The following is a 12,112-nucleotide window of genomic DNA, read 5'->3' as shown; positions in this document are numbered from 1 at the left end:
TTTGTAGTAAGAAAATGTAGATTGAAAACTGTTGTAGTTTTTAGCTTCAAACGAAGCGCTGATGCTGCACTGATTCAATCTCTGTCACAGTACAGTGCCATTTAATGGCTGCATTGAAAACCCTCGACAATCAGCTTTGCTCAGCTGCATTGAATCCCATCATTAGAAACCATTAGAGAGGAAAATCTGTGTCACCTCACCATTCTAGCAGCTCAGCCCCTCTGGCTTCTCCAGAACTGAAATGTGTCACTATACTGTTCTCCACTCATACAGAATATCTTCATCTCATCAGTCCAGTGCAGGATTTCATGATTTATTACTCTCACAGCTTACATGCTAATTTCCCTGGTAATGCGTCTTGGAGTTTAAATGTAATATTCTCCAATAGTGTACACACAACTTCTGCTGGCTGTAAACTTGATCAGAATTGATTTTAAAATGATGCTCCACATCTGATTTTAAAGGCAAATGTCATAGATTTTTTTTAATACTGTCATGAATATGGATTGCTAAAGATTTTGGGAGATGATAAACCAGCATTTTTCACTTTTCAGCTATGTAAAATTGAAGTAATGTTGCTGGTTACCGTTAGTTGTTTTCCGGTAAACACTTCTTTGTTCTATCTGTGCTCTTTCAGGCTCTTGAGCGTGCTGTGCTGTAACCTGGATTCTTTTCTTCTGCTGGAGTCTCAGTATAACCTCTCTGAGTTACTGCTGCAGGGTCAGAGGGACAGTGTCACAGAGCCGCCCTCAGGTGAAGGGTGAGTGACCGTCTCTCACTTTCCTTTATTTACTTGAATGTAGTTCTGCACGACACACTAATTCAGAGTCAACCAACAGTCACTTTCCAAAAGTAATAGATTTAAAAAACTTTTTTTTTTATTTACTGTAGGCTACTGTACATAATTTGAATTAACAATGTGAGCATACTTTAGATACAGTATATATTTATTCTGTATATTGTTTGTTCTTCAGGGAATTCATCATTGATGGACTGTCTGTGGAAAGAAACCATATCCTTGTTCGAATCGGTACAGTTGGTGGCCCATCTGAGAGGAGACTTCCTCCCAGAGCCCTGCAGAGAGTGAGAGCATCTCCCTTTTCCTTCCTTATCTATTGTATGTATAGTACAATAAACTGTGTTGAGTTGATCATGTTGTAGATATAATACCACGGAAGCAAAATGTCACCAGATGTAATTTGGTTGCAATACACATTTTTTTTTTTTTTTTTACTATTTAAAAGCAGTTTTATTTTGGATATTCTGTTCGGAAAAGGTATGTGAAATGAGATTTAATGTTACTGAATGCAGGATGCTTTTTACAATTTTGCGGTCATTGTAATAGTCCCCAGTCAATATTCTAGTTTAAGATGCCTTATCTTCATCCCATATTTTGAATGTGAGAAAAATAAATAGGGTCTAATATATCAGTATTCATATATCAACATAATCTCCATGGAGGGGTTTACTGCTGCTTTGTCAGTTGCCTTATGTAGAATGTATATCAGATGTCTCAGGAATCAGATAAAGATTGCAGATAAAGCCTCTTTTGTAATGTAAAGAGATTTGTAAACAAGGCAGTAGATGCGTATGTGACCGTTTGAGTGATGACAGAATATGACATTCATGACATATAGGATAAGGCTCTGGTTGATGACTCAACACATCTTTAGGTGATTGCAACGACTGGAACTAAAAATAAACCTGCACACTTTTGTGTTTGACAAACAGGGCCCTGCTATTCCTTTGTTTTTCATTTGTTTTATACTGAAATTACACTCTTGATTTTAAACTGCAATAAATACTTATTATTGTAGCAATAAAAAAAATGTGGTTTGGCACAATGAAATGGAATGCTTTTAGAAAAAGAAAAAAAAAAAGGTCAGACTGAATTCCCTGAGTAAGCTGTCTTCGGTGCTAGTGTCTGGCTTGTTTTAGACCGAAGGATGGTGTGAAGATAAATGTGTTTTCTCCATATATTCGGAAAATGTTTATGTGGTAACAGTGTTGTGCTCACAACTATGATACGGCTACTGTGAGTATCATGTTTTACCAAATTAAAATGAAATTAAAATAATTTAAAATGCACTACAGTTACTACACTACAATTTTTTTTTTTTATGTTTTTGAAAGTTTCTTAAGCTCACGAAGGTTGCATTTATTTGATCATGAACGGTAAAACAGTAATTACTGTATTGTGAGAAATATAATTTATTCCTGTGATGGGAAAGCTGAATTTTCAGCATCATTAATCTAGTCTTTACTATCACAGGATCTTTCAAAAATCATTCTTATATTTTAATTTGATGCTCAAAAATGTTTCTTATTGTCAATGTTGGAAACAGCTGCTTAACTTTTTCTGCAACACATTAAATAACAGTTCAACATAATATGACAAAATTACATTGTACAGTGTTATCTTATATACCTTAATAGCTTAAAAGTTAATAAAACCATGCGATTGTGCCTCCTGTCACTTAAAAAAATATATAATTGGAAACCACAGTATACCATATTTATGGAAAGTGCCCCATCTTTCCCTTAGGGGAATGACCCTTACCCATGGCCAATGGTGTCTACATACCCCCTGCCTAAATATTACATCCTTGACATGCCCAAGACTCTTCGCACTAAACAGGGTAAGAACAATCTGTTTAAAGCATTAGATACTATTGTATATATGTGTTATGTGATATTTATGTAATTTATGAAAGCAATTCTCTTATTTAACCGTTAGTTTAATTAAGTGTTTTACATGGTTCTGCGTTGTAGTAACTTCAAGGACACATTGTCTCTTTATGACGGACTCATTTCTCTTCTTTACTGTTACAGCTATACATTTTAATTTCAATGTGACAGCTTTTTCCAGCTCAATAAATAGAGTCTAGAGGTTCTTAACGTCTAGAAAACACCCTTCCTTCAGGAAGAAGCATCAGTATGTGGATGAAGGCCTATTCAGTGCCTCTGTGTTTATTTCGACCTGTCTTTAAATGTTAGGCTTGAGACAGTATATTGTTATTTTGAAGGCCAAGAAGTTATACAGTTAGTAGTTACAAGTCAAAGTCACAGATTGCCAAAGGGCATGTAATAAGTAAATGAATTTGTTGTGTACTGTGTTCAAATGTTTTTGCCAGAAGACAATCATTTTGACTGTTAAAAATGAACGGTGTTTCTTCTCAGAGTCAGAGATCAGTGCTTTCTTGGCCTCGTCTAAAGAAACAGAGAGAGATGCTAGCTGGATGGAAGACTGCAGGAGACAGTTCTGCAAGATCATGGCTACAAAGTCAAACACCCTCACTGGATATGGTATGACCCACATTCAGCTCTGTCTGAAATTCACAGCAAGATGCCCAGCTTCTCTAATCTTATACTGAAGTTTTAATGCATTTAAAGGGGTCAAATTGAGGAATCAGATATCTGTTTAAAACAATATGTTTGGCCGGTCGCCGTGAGGGAATAAGGATGACGTAGGATAACTAATAAGAGGGTCTCAGGCCCAGACCTTTCTTCTTCACGCCAGAAGAATGTACAGTATACCATCCTTTTCAGCAGCTAACCTATCCTACTACAATCCTATTCTTTTCAGCAGCAATTTTCAGAGCAAATTGTTTCGTGATCCTGTCATAATGCAATGCAGGCTTTGCTAAGAGGCTGTTGTTGAAGGATGGGGCAGCACAAACTATATTGAGTTTGACAGCAAAGCCGCAGCTTGTGAGTCAGTGTTGTTACTCATTTCACATGCAAACAGGGCATTTACATAGATGACCTAAAGGCACAACAGCACAAAACGGCCTGTTTAATTTTAAGGGTCAGAGAGATAGTGGAAAATAGTCATAAAAAACAAAATTATGACTGCTGGGGGAAAAACAAATAAAATGATAAAGAAAAGCTCAAAACAGCTCTGTTGCATTATATGTTCCAACTTTTATTTATTTTGGAAAAGAAAACGTATAAATTTATGCAGACCAGTTTCTGTAAATTCAGAATAGATCGTTTACAATATGAAGTGCACACTTGTTTTTTAAAAACAAAGTGATTTGCATTTATTTACAATGTTCCTTGATGTCTGTTACGTCTATGTCTTTATCCTTGAAATTTGCCACCTTTGCCTATCCTTGAAAATTGTTGTTGTTTTTTCAGTATATTAATAATAGAGCTGTAAAACTCTTTGAATGTGTTTTTTCTGAATTAAGATGGTAAAATATTTCAAGGAATTTGTTAAATATTGTGAATGTTTACCATTGGCCAGTCTTTGTACATGCTGTTACTGTATGCCTGCCAATGTCTGATTCAGTGTAACACTGTGTTAGGCTTTTCTGTCTTAATTAAAGTGATATTTAAGTAACAGTCACTCATATTTTCTCACTGTGCAACCTGAGTTTTAAGCATTGTTGGAGTTATGCATTTCAACAAACAGGAAAATATGTGCAACACTAAAGAAATGAGATTACAAGTAAACTTTTTCATGAAAGATCTGTATGTAAACTGTATGTGTACTGTAGCTCAAGACATTCTCTGATTTCTCTAGCATCCACTCCTTATATGAAAGAGGCTCTTTTGCCGGAGATTTGAGGTTTGATTTCAAAGGAAATTGCCTTGACGGTTCACATATCTTTTCTCTTAAAGTTCTTGCGGATTTTTTGGAGAGGGTCGTGCTGCATCTCTCGTCTTCATCCACTGACTGCTTCTTTCCACCGGCAGAATATAAAGGTCAGACAACACCACTTTAATGTTTATTTATTTTTCTTTTTTTGTGACCAACTTGTAAACAGTTTACAATGAGATCATTCACTTCAGAGGGCATATATGGAATAAAAACACGCATATTATATATATATGAATATACCTTTGTGTATCATAGTCCTGCTTCTTATACATTAAACATTAAATATTATCTGATTGGATGTGATTGTGAAAAAAAAAATAGCTTTCTGCTTGAAACTTTCTGCATCCCACCTGGTTAAGACATGCTGTTAGTTCACCGTGGTATGCTCATTGTAAAAATCCATCTGGACGAGATCTGTCAGCTTTCCATTCACGCAAGTAGAATGATTTAGAAAACAAGCAAATATTTGAGGCTCTGTGGGGTTTATAATGGTGCTCAGAAATAACATTGGTCATGCTTTTTGTTTAAAACCCAGCTGCAAGGAATATCTTCTGGCTTGCGCTTGAGTGGTGTGACCACTTCAAAAGAATGATTTGACAAAATTCACACCCCTCTCAACCTATTAGTGTTTTAATATTTGATATACCTTTAAATGTATGATTATTTTGCTTTGTATTTGACTCCATGACATCAATTAAACATCTTTCAAAACGTCTACCCTATCAAAACATCACATTTTGTATTCAGTGTCAGAGAGTTGAAATTCTTTGAAAAATCGTTTTTAAGTATGGTGAGGGTCAGGGGTCAGTTAACTCTGGAGATTATTAGTGGTTTCGGTTCTGGTAAGCTCATGAACTTTTAATTTAATGACAAGCATCCTCTTTCATTTATGAAGTCCGGAGTCGGAGACTACGAGTAAAAATGTTTCTCTTTTTTTAAATACTTTGGTATTGAGTTTACTATAGAAAGAAGACATCAAATGTAGCTTCTGGGTAAAGTTTTGAATGATAGATTAATTGATGAGAATTTAGACAAATTAATCAGACTTCTCAATCCCCCAAACTTCCCAAATAGGATTTATGGGTATATTTATGGATCCCTAACATGGCAAGTTTTATTGTGTCATGTTAATTTAGCATTCGTTTTCTCCTTTCGTCTGCCTCTAGGTCTGTATCCTCCCCTCTCATTTAGCAGAGGAGTAGGGGTGACTTCTCACACTTCATCTCACTTAGCCGTTCATGTCGTAATCGCTGACTGATGTGAGCAGCAGGAAGTATGATTTGTCATTCCGCCTAAGCCCTTCTCTCCTATTGGTTCATTTGCCAGCCAGTCAAGACCAGTCACTTCACTAGGTGCACATCTTTCTGCATTATGTCATCATTACAATCCTGATATTGTTGTTATATTAATGAGGATGGAGGAATGGCCCCATAATTATATCAGTTGGCCCATTTCCGTCTCACCAAGGGCGTTCACTCAATTAAGGCCATTCTTAAGCATGATGAATGTAGATCACGCAGCTGATGTTGATTTGTGGGTAAGCTGATGCTGAAATGAAAATGTATTATTTAACAGCACATTTTGTTTAACAGCACATTACTGAAATTAAATGGGTATTTGAAGAGGAGGTGCAAATGGGATGTGATTTTCTTTTCTTTTTTTTGGTTTCAGTGGTGGACCACAGTGTAAAGACTCGAAGCCTGTCATCTGTGGAGCAGTTAGGTGTGGAGATATCCCTCAGGTAATATTGTAATTGTATTGTACTGTCATAGTACTGTATTGTATACAGGGTCTTAAAAAGTCTTAATTCTCCCTTTCACAAATGAAGGCCTTAAAAAAGGTCTTGCATCGAAGCAGAAAGTCTTAAATTCATAGTCATGGCAGTAAATTTTGCATGCATGCAATGCAAAAAATAACATTAAAAGTGAACATAATGAAGTGATGCTTGAAACAAGAACACACATCTGTCAATGAAGAATGAAATGCTTGTTTTCCTTTTGAATTATTTATTAGCCCAGTGGCAGATTTTTGTTCTTATTTTAAACTCAATTTCTCACACTTTTTATTTGAAGTTGTTTTGCTTCTGAAATAAATGTATCTGCTGGAAAACAAGATGAAAAATATGCAGGAAGAACAGCACTTGTTACACTGTGATCAGAATGTACAGTAAAAGTTATTTTCTGGTTAAGCTTTTTTGGGGGGGTAAAATTCATTTAAAAAGTAATTTAAATTTGCCTTTATAAAACATGCAGAAACATTATATTACCGAAATATACAGAAATATTACATTTATATTTTATTATTATCATGAAAGTAAAACAATGTATTTAATATTAAGAAATGCATGTATTTTGCTTTAACAATGTTCCGATTTTGTACTGGATGACAGGAAAAAAATACTGCTTAGGAAAGTGATTTTTGCAGTTTTGTGAATATTCATAAATTATTTCAGGTTCACTGAAAGCCACTGGCATTCTGTGGTATGTCAGCGCTCTAGTTAAACTCAATATGAACCCATTTAGATATTTTGTCTTAAGGCAATCCACAATGACTGTAATCAGGCAATGCATTCTAGTGCTCAGCACATTGGCATAATTGTAACTCTCTGTTAACCTTCATTTGGTGCTGTTTCTCAGGGAGAGACTGTACATGCGTGATAAAACAGAATTTAATTCGGTTGTGAAATTTGTTCTTATTAGTCAAGAAATATTGCCTTGAGAAATTTCTTATTATGTAAATGTCTGTAAGTTGTCGTTTGGGGAAGAACATTTTAACAATGTATTTTCACCTTTGTTTAGCAAGGTCTTATTGAATGGGATATTAAATGAAGCTGCCATGTAAAACTGTATGTGTATGTGTGTGTGTATGTGTGTGTGTGTGTGTGTGTGTGTGTGTGTGTGTGTAGGTATGGCAAGTTCCTAAAGCTATTGAGAGAAGATTCAGAGCAGGATCTGTGTCTTCTGCTCAAGCACTGTCAGGAGTTCCTCTCTCAACAACGAGTCAGTGTCACTTCTGAGCTCTGTATCCTTCTCATTACTTTATAATATTAATCAAGCGAAAATTCAGACGTTACATTTGTCTGTGCACAATATTCTAATTTGCTGTAGACCACGTATTGATTTATGTTAATGTGGATGAATCATAATGATCAGCTGAATGCCATTTGAGTCTTCATGCTGTTTTCCTTTATAGACAAAAGTTTAGTATCAGTTATGCATTAGTCAAATAGTAGCTCCAAAATCTACAATCATCCACTGATAGGTCACATTTTCTGTTTTCAGTTATTTTTTTGGAATGAATTTTGAATAATTAGCCCCAAAACATAATTGCATACGCATGCTATTTAAAAAAAAAAAAAAAAAGAGTATGAAAGTATAAATGTCACTCACTTGAGATCATTGACTTTGATCATTGATGTTTAAATACTTTTTGGCCAGCATTTTGGCATCGTAGCTGTTGGAGAAAATAGGTCAGCCTCTAGAATGTATTGAAGATTCCTTGACCCGACGGTCAGCCTGTTTTCAGGGTGGATATCCTGGTCATGATTGGTTTGCCGCCTCAGTTTTTCTGCTCATGCATGGCGACGTGGGTCGTTCTCTGAGTCTGCTCTTGCGTTTTTCCCGTCTGCTGCCGTCTGCCTTTCTGTGGCCCCCAAGACTGCACAGCTCTGTGAGTTACATCCCGTTTCATTGCTCTCTTTCTTCTCATTCATGTCAACCTTTAGTACATGCTGGGGTAGCTGTCATCAAAGAACCCTGGAAAAAAACCTTTTTAAAAAACCTGCTTTTAATAAATTGTTTCTTGAGCAGCAAATCCTTCATTCTGAAGGTTCATGTCACACAGAAGTCTTTATAAGTTGTTTTAAATTGTAATAATATTCCACAATATTGCTGTTTTTACTCTATTTTTGATGAAAGCAGTCTTGCTGTGTTTTGGGTGAACTATTCCTTTAAATGTCTTGCACTTAGCCCAGGTTGCAATTTTGTACTACTTATAACAGCTGCATCCTTCTCATGTTTAGTAATGTTCTGAATTTATATTATGCATATGCTTGTGTAGCTTTCACAATTTTTTTGCATTATCATTCTAATCTCCATTTGCAGAAAAGTTAATACTGGGAGGAAATGCTGGATATCATGATATTACTAGGGCAATAGTCATTACAGTGGTTCCCATAAAATTTGGATGGAGCAATCTCTCTCTCTCTCTCTCTCTCTCTCTCTCTCTCTCGGAACAGTGGATAGTAAACAGAGCTCAGTTAATAGAGTTTCAGCTGTATGATAATGATAATGCTACACACACACACACACACACACACACACACGAGTTTGTCTGATTACAGTTCTGTATTTCTGTGCTGTCAGAGAGGCCATGCATGTAAATCATTTAGCTGAGAGACAATGATGACAATCAGAAAAAGAGAAGACGCAGCCCTCACATTTGTCTCAGTCCTCTCGTGTTCCTAATGGTCGTGTCATTAGCATGTGTGGTGTTTTGTTGTTTTCCATGGTGGTCAGATCTCTTAAAGGAACAGTTCTGTCATTATTTACTCACCCTCGTGCCATTGTCATACACTTTTTTTTTTTTTTTTGGAGAACACAAAAGGGGATACTTTGCAGAATGTTTCTATTTGAAATAAAATGTAAATGGGGATTTTTAATCCAGAAATGGGGGCAAAGCAGGCATCATAAAAGTGGTTTTATGTTTATGTACGAGTCTGCTGAAGTCTTATCATTGCTTTGTTTCAAGAACAGACTAAAATAGTCATTATTTACTGAAGATCTTGCCCTTTACAGATTTCTCAAATTTCATTTGCACTTCATGATCAGTCATGACATGTAAGAACTAATCCAGGAGCATAATGTCACTGCACCTTGCGCAATGCATCTTCATACTTTAATGGATTTATTTTTTTTATGTTTTTAGGTACATCTCCCTATAGAGATCGCTCAGTCGGGCATTCATCCCATCTACTCTTGCACTGCTCATTACGTCGAAATGTTGCTCAAGGCCGAGGTTCCTCTGGTTTTTTCTGCCTTCAGGATGTCTGGCTTCACTCCCTCTCAGGTGCTGTGTTTTAAGTTCTTCATTTTAAAATACTTCACACCAATCCTCTCTGTTGGTAAACAACCAAGCAGACTTGCCAGTGCCAACATGCATGCATTTTCTGTAGCAGATCTGGTATTTTTAGTGTTCCAGAACAGCAACCGTCTTCCCAAATTTGTAAAGAGAATAGTTTATCAATTCATTGTCAACAAAAAAGAAGCTTTAAGGTTTAAATTTAATCGAAGCATTGCCAAAAAAAAGACAAACAATGTCCAACAGGATGTCCTGTATTTAAGATCATATTATGTTACTTCATCACAAACCTCTGTGGGAGTTAAATCACTGATGGTGTGAATCGTGATTGCTCAGTGAATGAGTGTAACACTGCCAGGGTAGGAATATAATAATACAAGGATATTCTGCTTTGACCTGACTGACTGGCAATCTTCATAGACAAATTCAGTGATTACTCAACACTGTGCTCTCTCTGGGGTTTATATGCATGATCTCTGCCTCAAGTCTGAGTCAGATATGACCTTTTTCTAGCAGTCAAGGACAAATATATTGAAGAGTAACTGTGTTTTCTGCATTTAGTTTATTTATATATTTTGATGCCTTATCCTTTGAACACTTTCAGTAGGCCTGGATCTTGTATAATTCCTCTGACATGACTAAAAACTTATTTCTCCGCGTGCCTGAAATTCACTACTGTTGTTAGATTGAAAGATGCTTTTAGTAGCTATATATATAAAAATAGGAAAAAATGAAAAAAGAGCATTTTTAAATTACCAAAACACACACACATACTCATAGACCCATCTAAAAATATAAAAATACTTAAGCAATAAGCTTAAAATCTTTCTGAGCAACATGTTTTTCTTCTTTCTAAGGACACACGAAAAAAAGAAGTTTTCCTGTAAAAAAAAATCTTTTTACTTTAGTTTGATGTGAAGGGAAAGCAGAAACAAGGTTTCAGAATTCAGTAGCATCCGTAAAATATTCGCTTTTTTTGTTTTACAAATCAAAATGTTACACTAATCTAACAGATGAAGATTGTGGAAATTGTTGTTTTCAGTACATTTGGTCATACAGTTAGAGGCAGCATGTTAAGATTTACTGTAGTGTGTGTGTGTGTGTGTGTGTGTGTGTGTGTGTGTGTGTGTTTGCGTATATTATTATTTTTTTATTTTATTGTTTTGTAAAACAGAGGATGTAAGATGGATTATTTAATTTCACATGAGTTCGCTACGTGAACAATGAAAAAAGAAACGTCTCTTTATATGATATATAAATGTGACCATCTGTTAATATAATAATAAAATAATAAATAAAAACAATAAAGACGGGAAAATTATTTATACCAGACCGAAGTATTGATCTGCTAAGGTCTGCAGTCGATATATGATTGAAGGTCATCATTGTGGGATCTTTTACACAGCAGTATAATGCAAAAAAACACTGCAGTTTCTACAAAAATACGTAAAGTTCTAAAACTTTAACTAGTTTTGAATGGACAGAAACTGAAGGAAAGAAGATTTTCTGTTTTAAATTGAGTGTCACCTCCATCATAGAGGGCGTCCGTGTCTGTGCACTCGGGGAGAGTGTTTCGAATTCTAGAAAAAGGAGGAAGAGTGTCTGAAAGAGAGACACCGATGCTGTATAAATATGCTTGCTGGAGTTGTCTGAATGTACAGGAGGCATGTACGTGTGGCAGAACTGGAACCCCATCTACAATACCGCAGAATAATTGAACAGCATCTAAGGGAGGATTAAATGACCTAAACATAGTTCACTGCCACAGAAACAAAACAGAAATGCATCAAGCCTGTAGATGAAAGGGATTTCTGAATTATGATTTAAGAGACTTGATTTATTTATTTTTGTCTGACCTCAAGAAACATTTTACTCATACAAAGTAATTTTTTGTCTTGTTTTCCAGTGAAAATACTATTATAAGCAGAAACTACGTAATTTTGTTAGATTTATATTTAAAACAAGATTAAAGTCAAAAATAAACTTGGGTGATGTTCAAAGGTTTGTGGTCAGTCAAATTTTCAAATGTTTTTGAAAAAAAGTTTCTCACCAGGGCTGCATTTATTTGATCAAAATACAGTAATGACATTAATATTATTACAATTAAAAATAGCAGTTTTCTATGTAATTTATTTTATGGTAAGGCTGAATTTTCAACAGCCATTATTCCAGGATCCTTCAGAAATCATTCTAATATTCTGATTTGCAGCTCAGGAAATATTTCTTATTATTACCATCAATTTTGATGCCCTTCTGCTTTAGATTGTTAGATTTTCTCTTTTATGTTTCATGTTGTATTTATACAATGTTATGCTCAGGATTCTTTGATAAATAGAAAGTTTAAAAGAACAGCATTTATTTTAAATATTAATACTTTTGTATCAATATTAATGTCTTCATTGGCACTCAGATTGAATACATCTTTGC

At 35.3% G+C, this 12,112-nt stretch overlaps 1 protein-coding gene across 3 annotated transcripts in view; it reads left to right on the top strand.

Moving 5' to 3' along the window:
- tbc1d32 (TBC1 domain family, member 32) overlaps positions 1 to 12,112 on the top strand; it is a 35,772-nt gene that overhangs the window by 19,238 nt on the left and 4,422 nt on the right. For 2 of the 3 annotated variants that reach the window (XM_059512304.1, XM_059512303.1), the window contains 9 exons: positions 638 to 760; positions 975 to 1,083; positions 2,546 to 2,639; positions 3,181 to 3,306; positions 4,627 to 4,710; positions 6,278 to 6,347; positions 7,512 to 7,627; positions 8,121 to 8,275; positions 9,533 to 9,673. In XM_059512304.1, coding sequence (XP_059368287.1) covers positions 638 to 760; positions 975 to 1,083; positions 2,546 to 2,639; positions 3,181 to 3,306; positions 4,627 to 4,710; positions 6,278 to 6,347; positions 7,512 to 7,627; positions 8,121 to 8,275; positions 9,533 to 9,673 — 1,018 coding nt within the window. Of the gene's footprint in view, positions 1 to 637; positions 761 to 974; positions 1,084 to 2,545; positions 2,640 to 3,180; positions 3,307 to 4,626; positions 4,711 to 6,277; positions 6,348 to 7,511; positions 7,628 to 8,120; positions 8,276 to 9,532; positions 9,674 to 12,112 lie in introns of those variants that run through there. The other variant, XR_009424156.1, reaches the window with a different exon arrangement.

Source organism: Carassius carassius, chromosome 27 (genome assembly GCF_963082965.1).
Source record: "Carassius carassius chromosome 27, fCarCar2.1, whole genome shotgun sequence".
NCBI classification, from domain to species: Eukaryota; Metazoa; Chordata; class Actinopteri; order Cypriniformes; family Cyprinidae; genus Carassius; species Carassius carassius.
The sequence above is the reverse complement of the archived record's forward strand: the minus strand, read 5'-3'. Positions and strand labels throughout refer to the sequence as shown.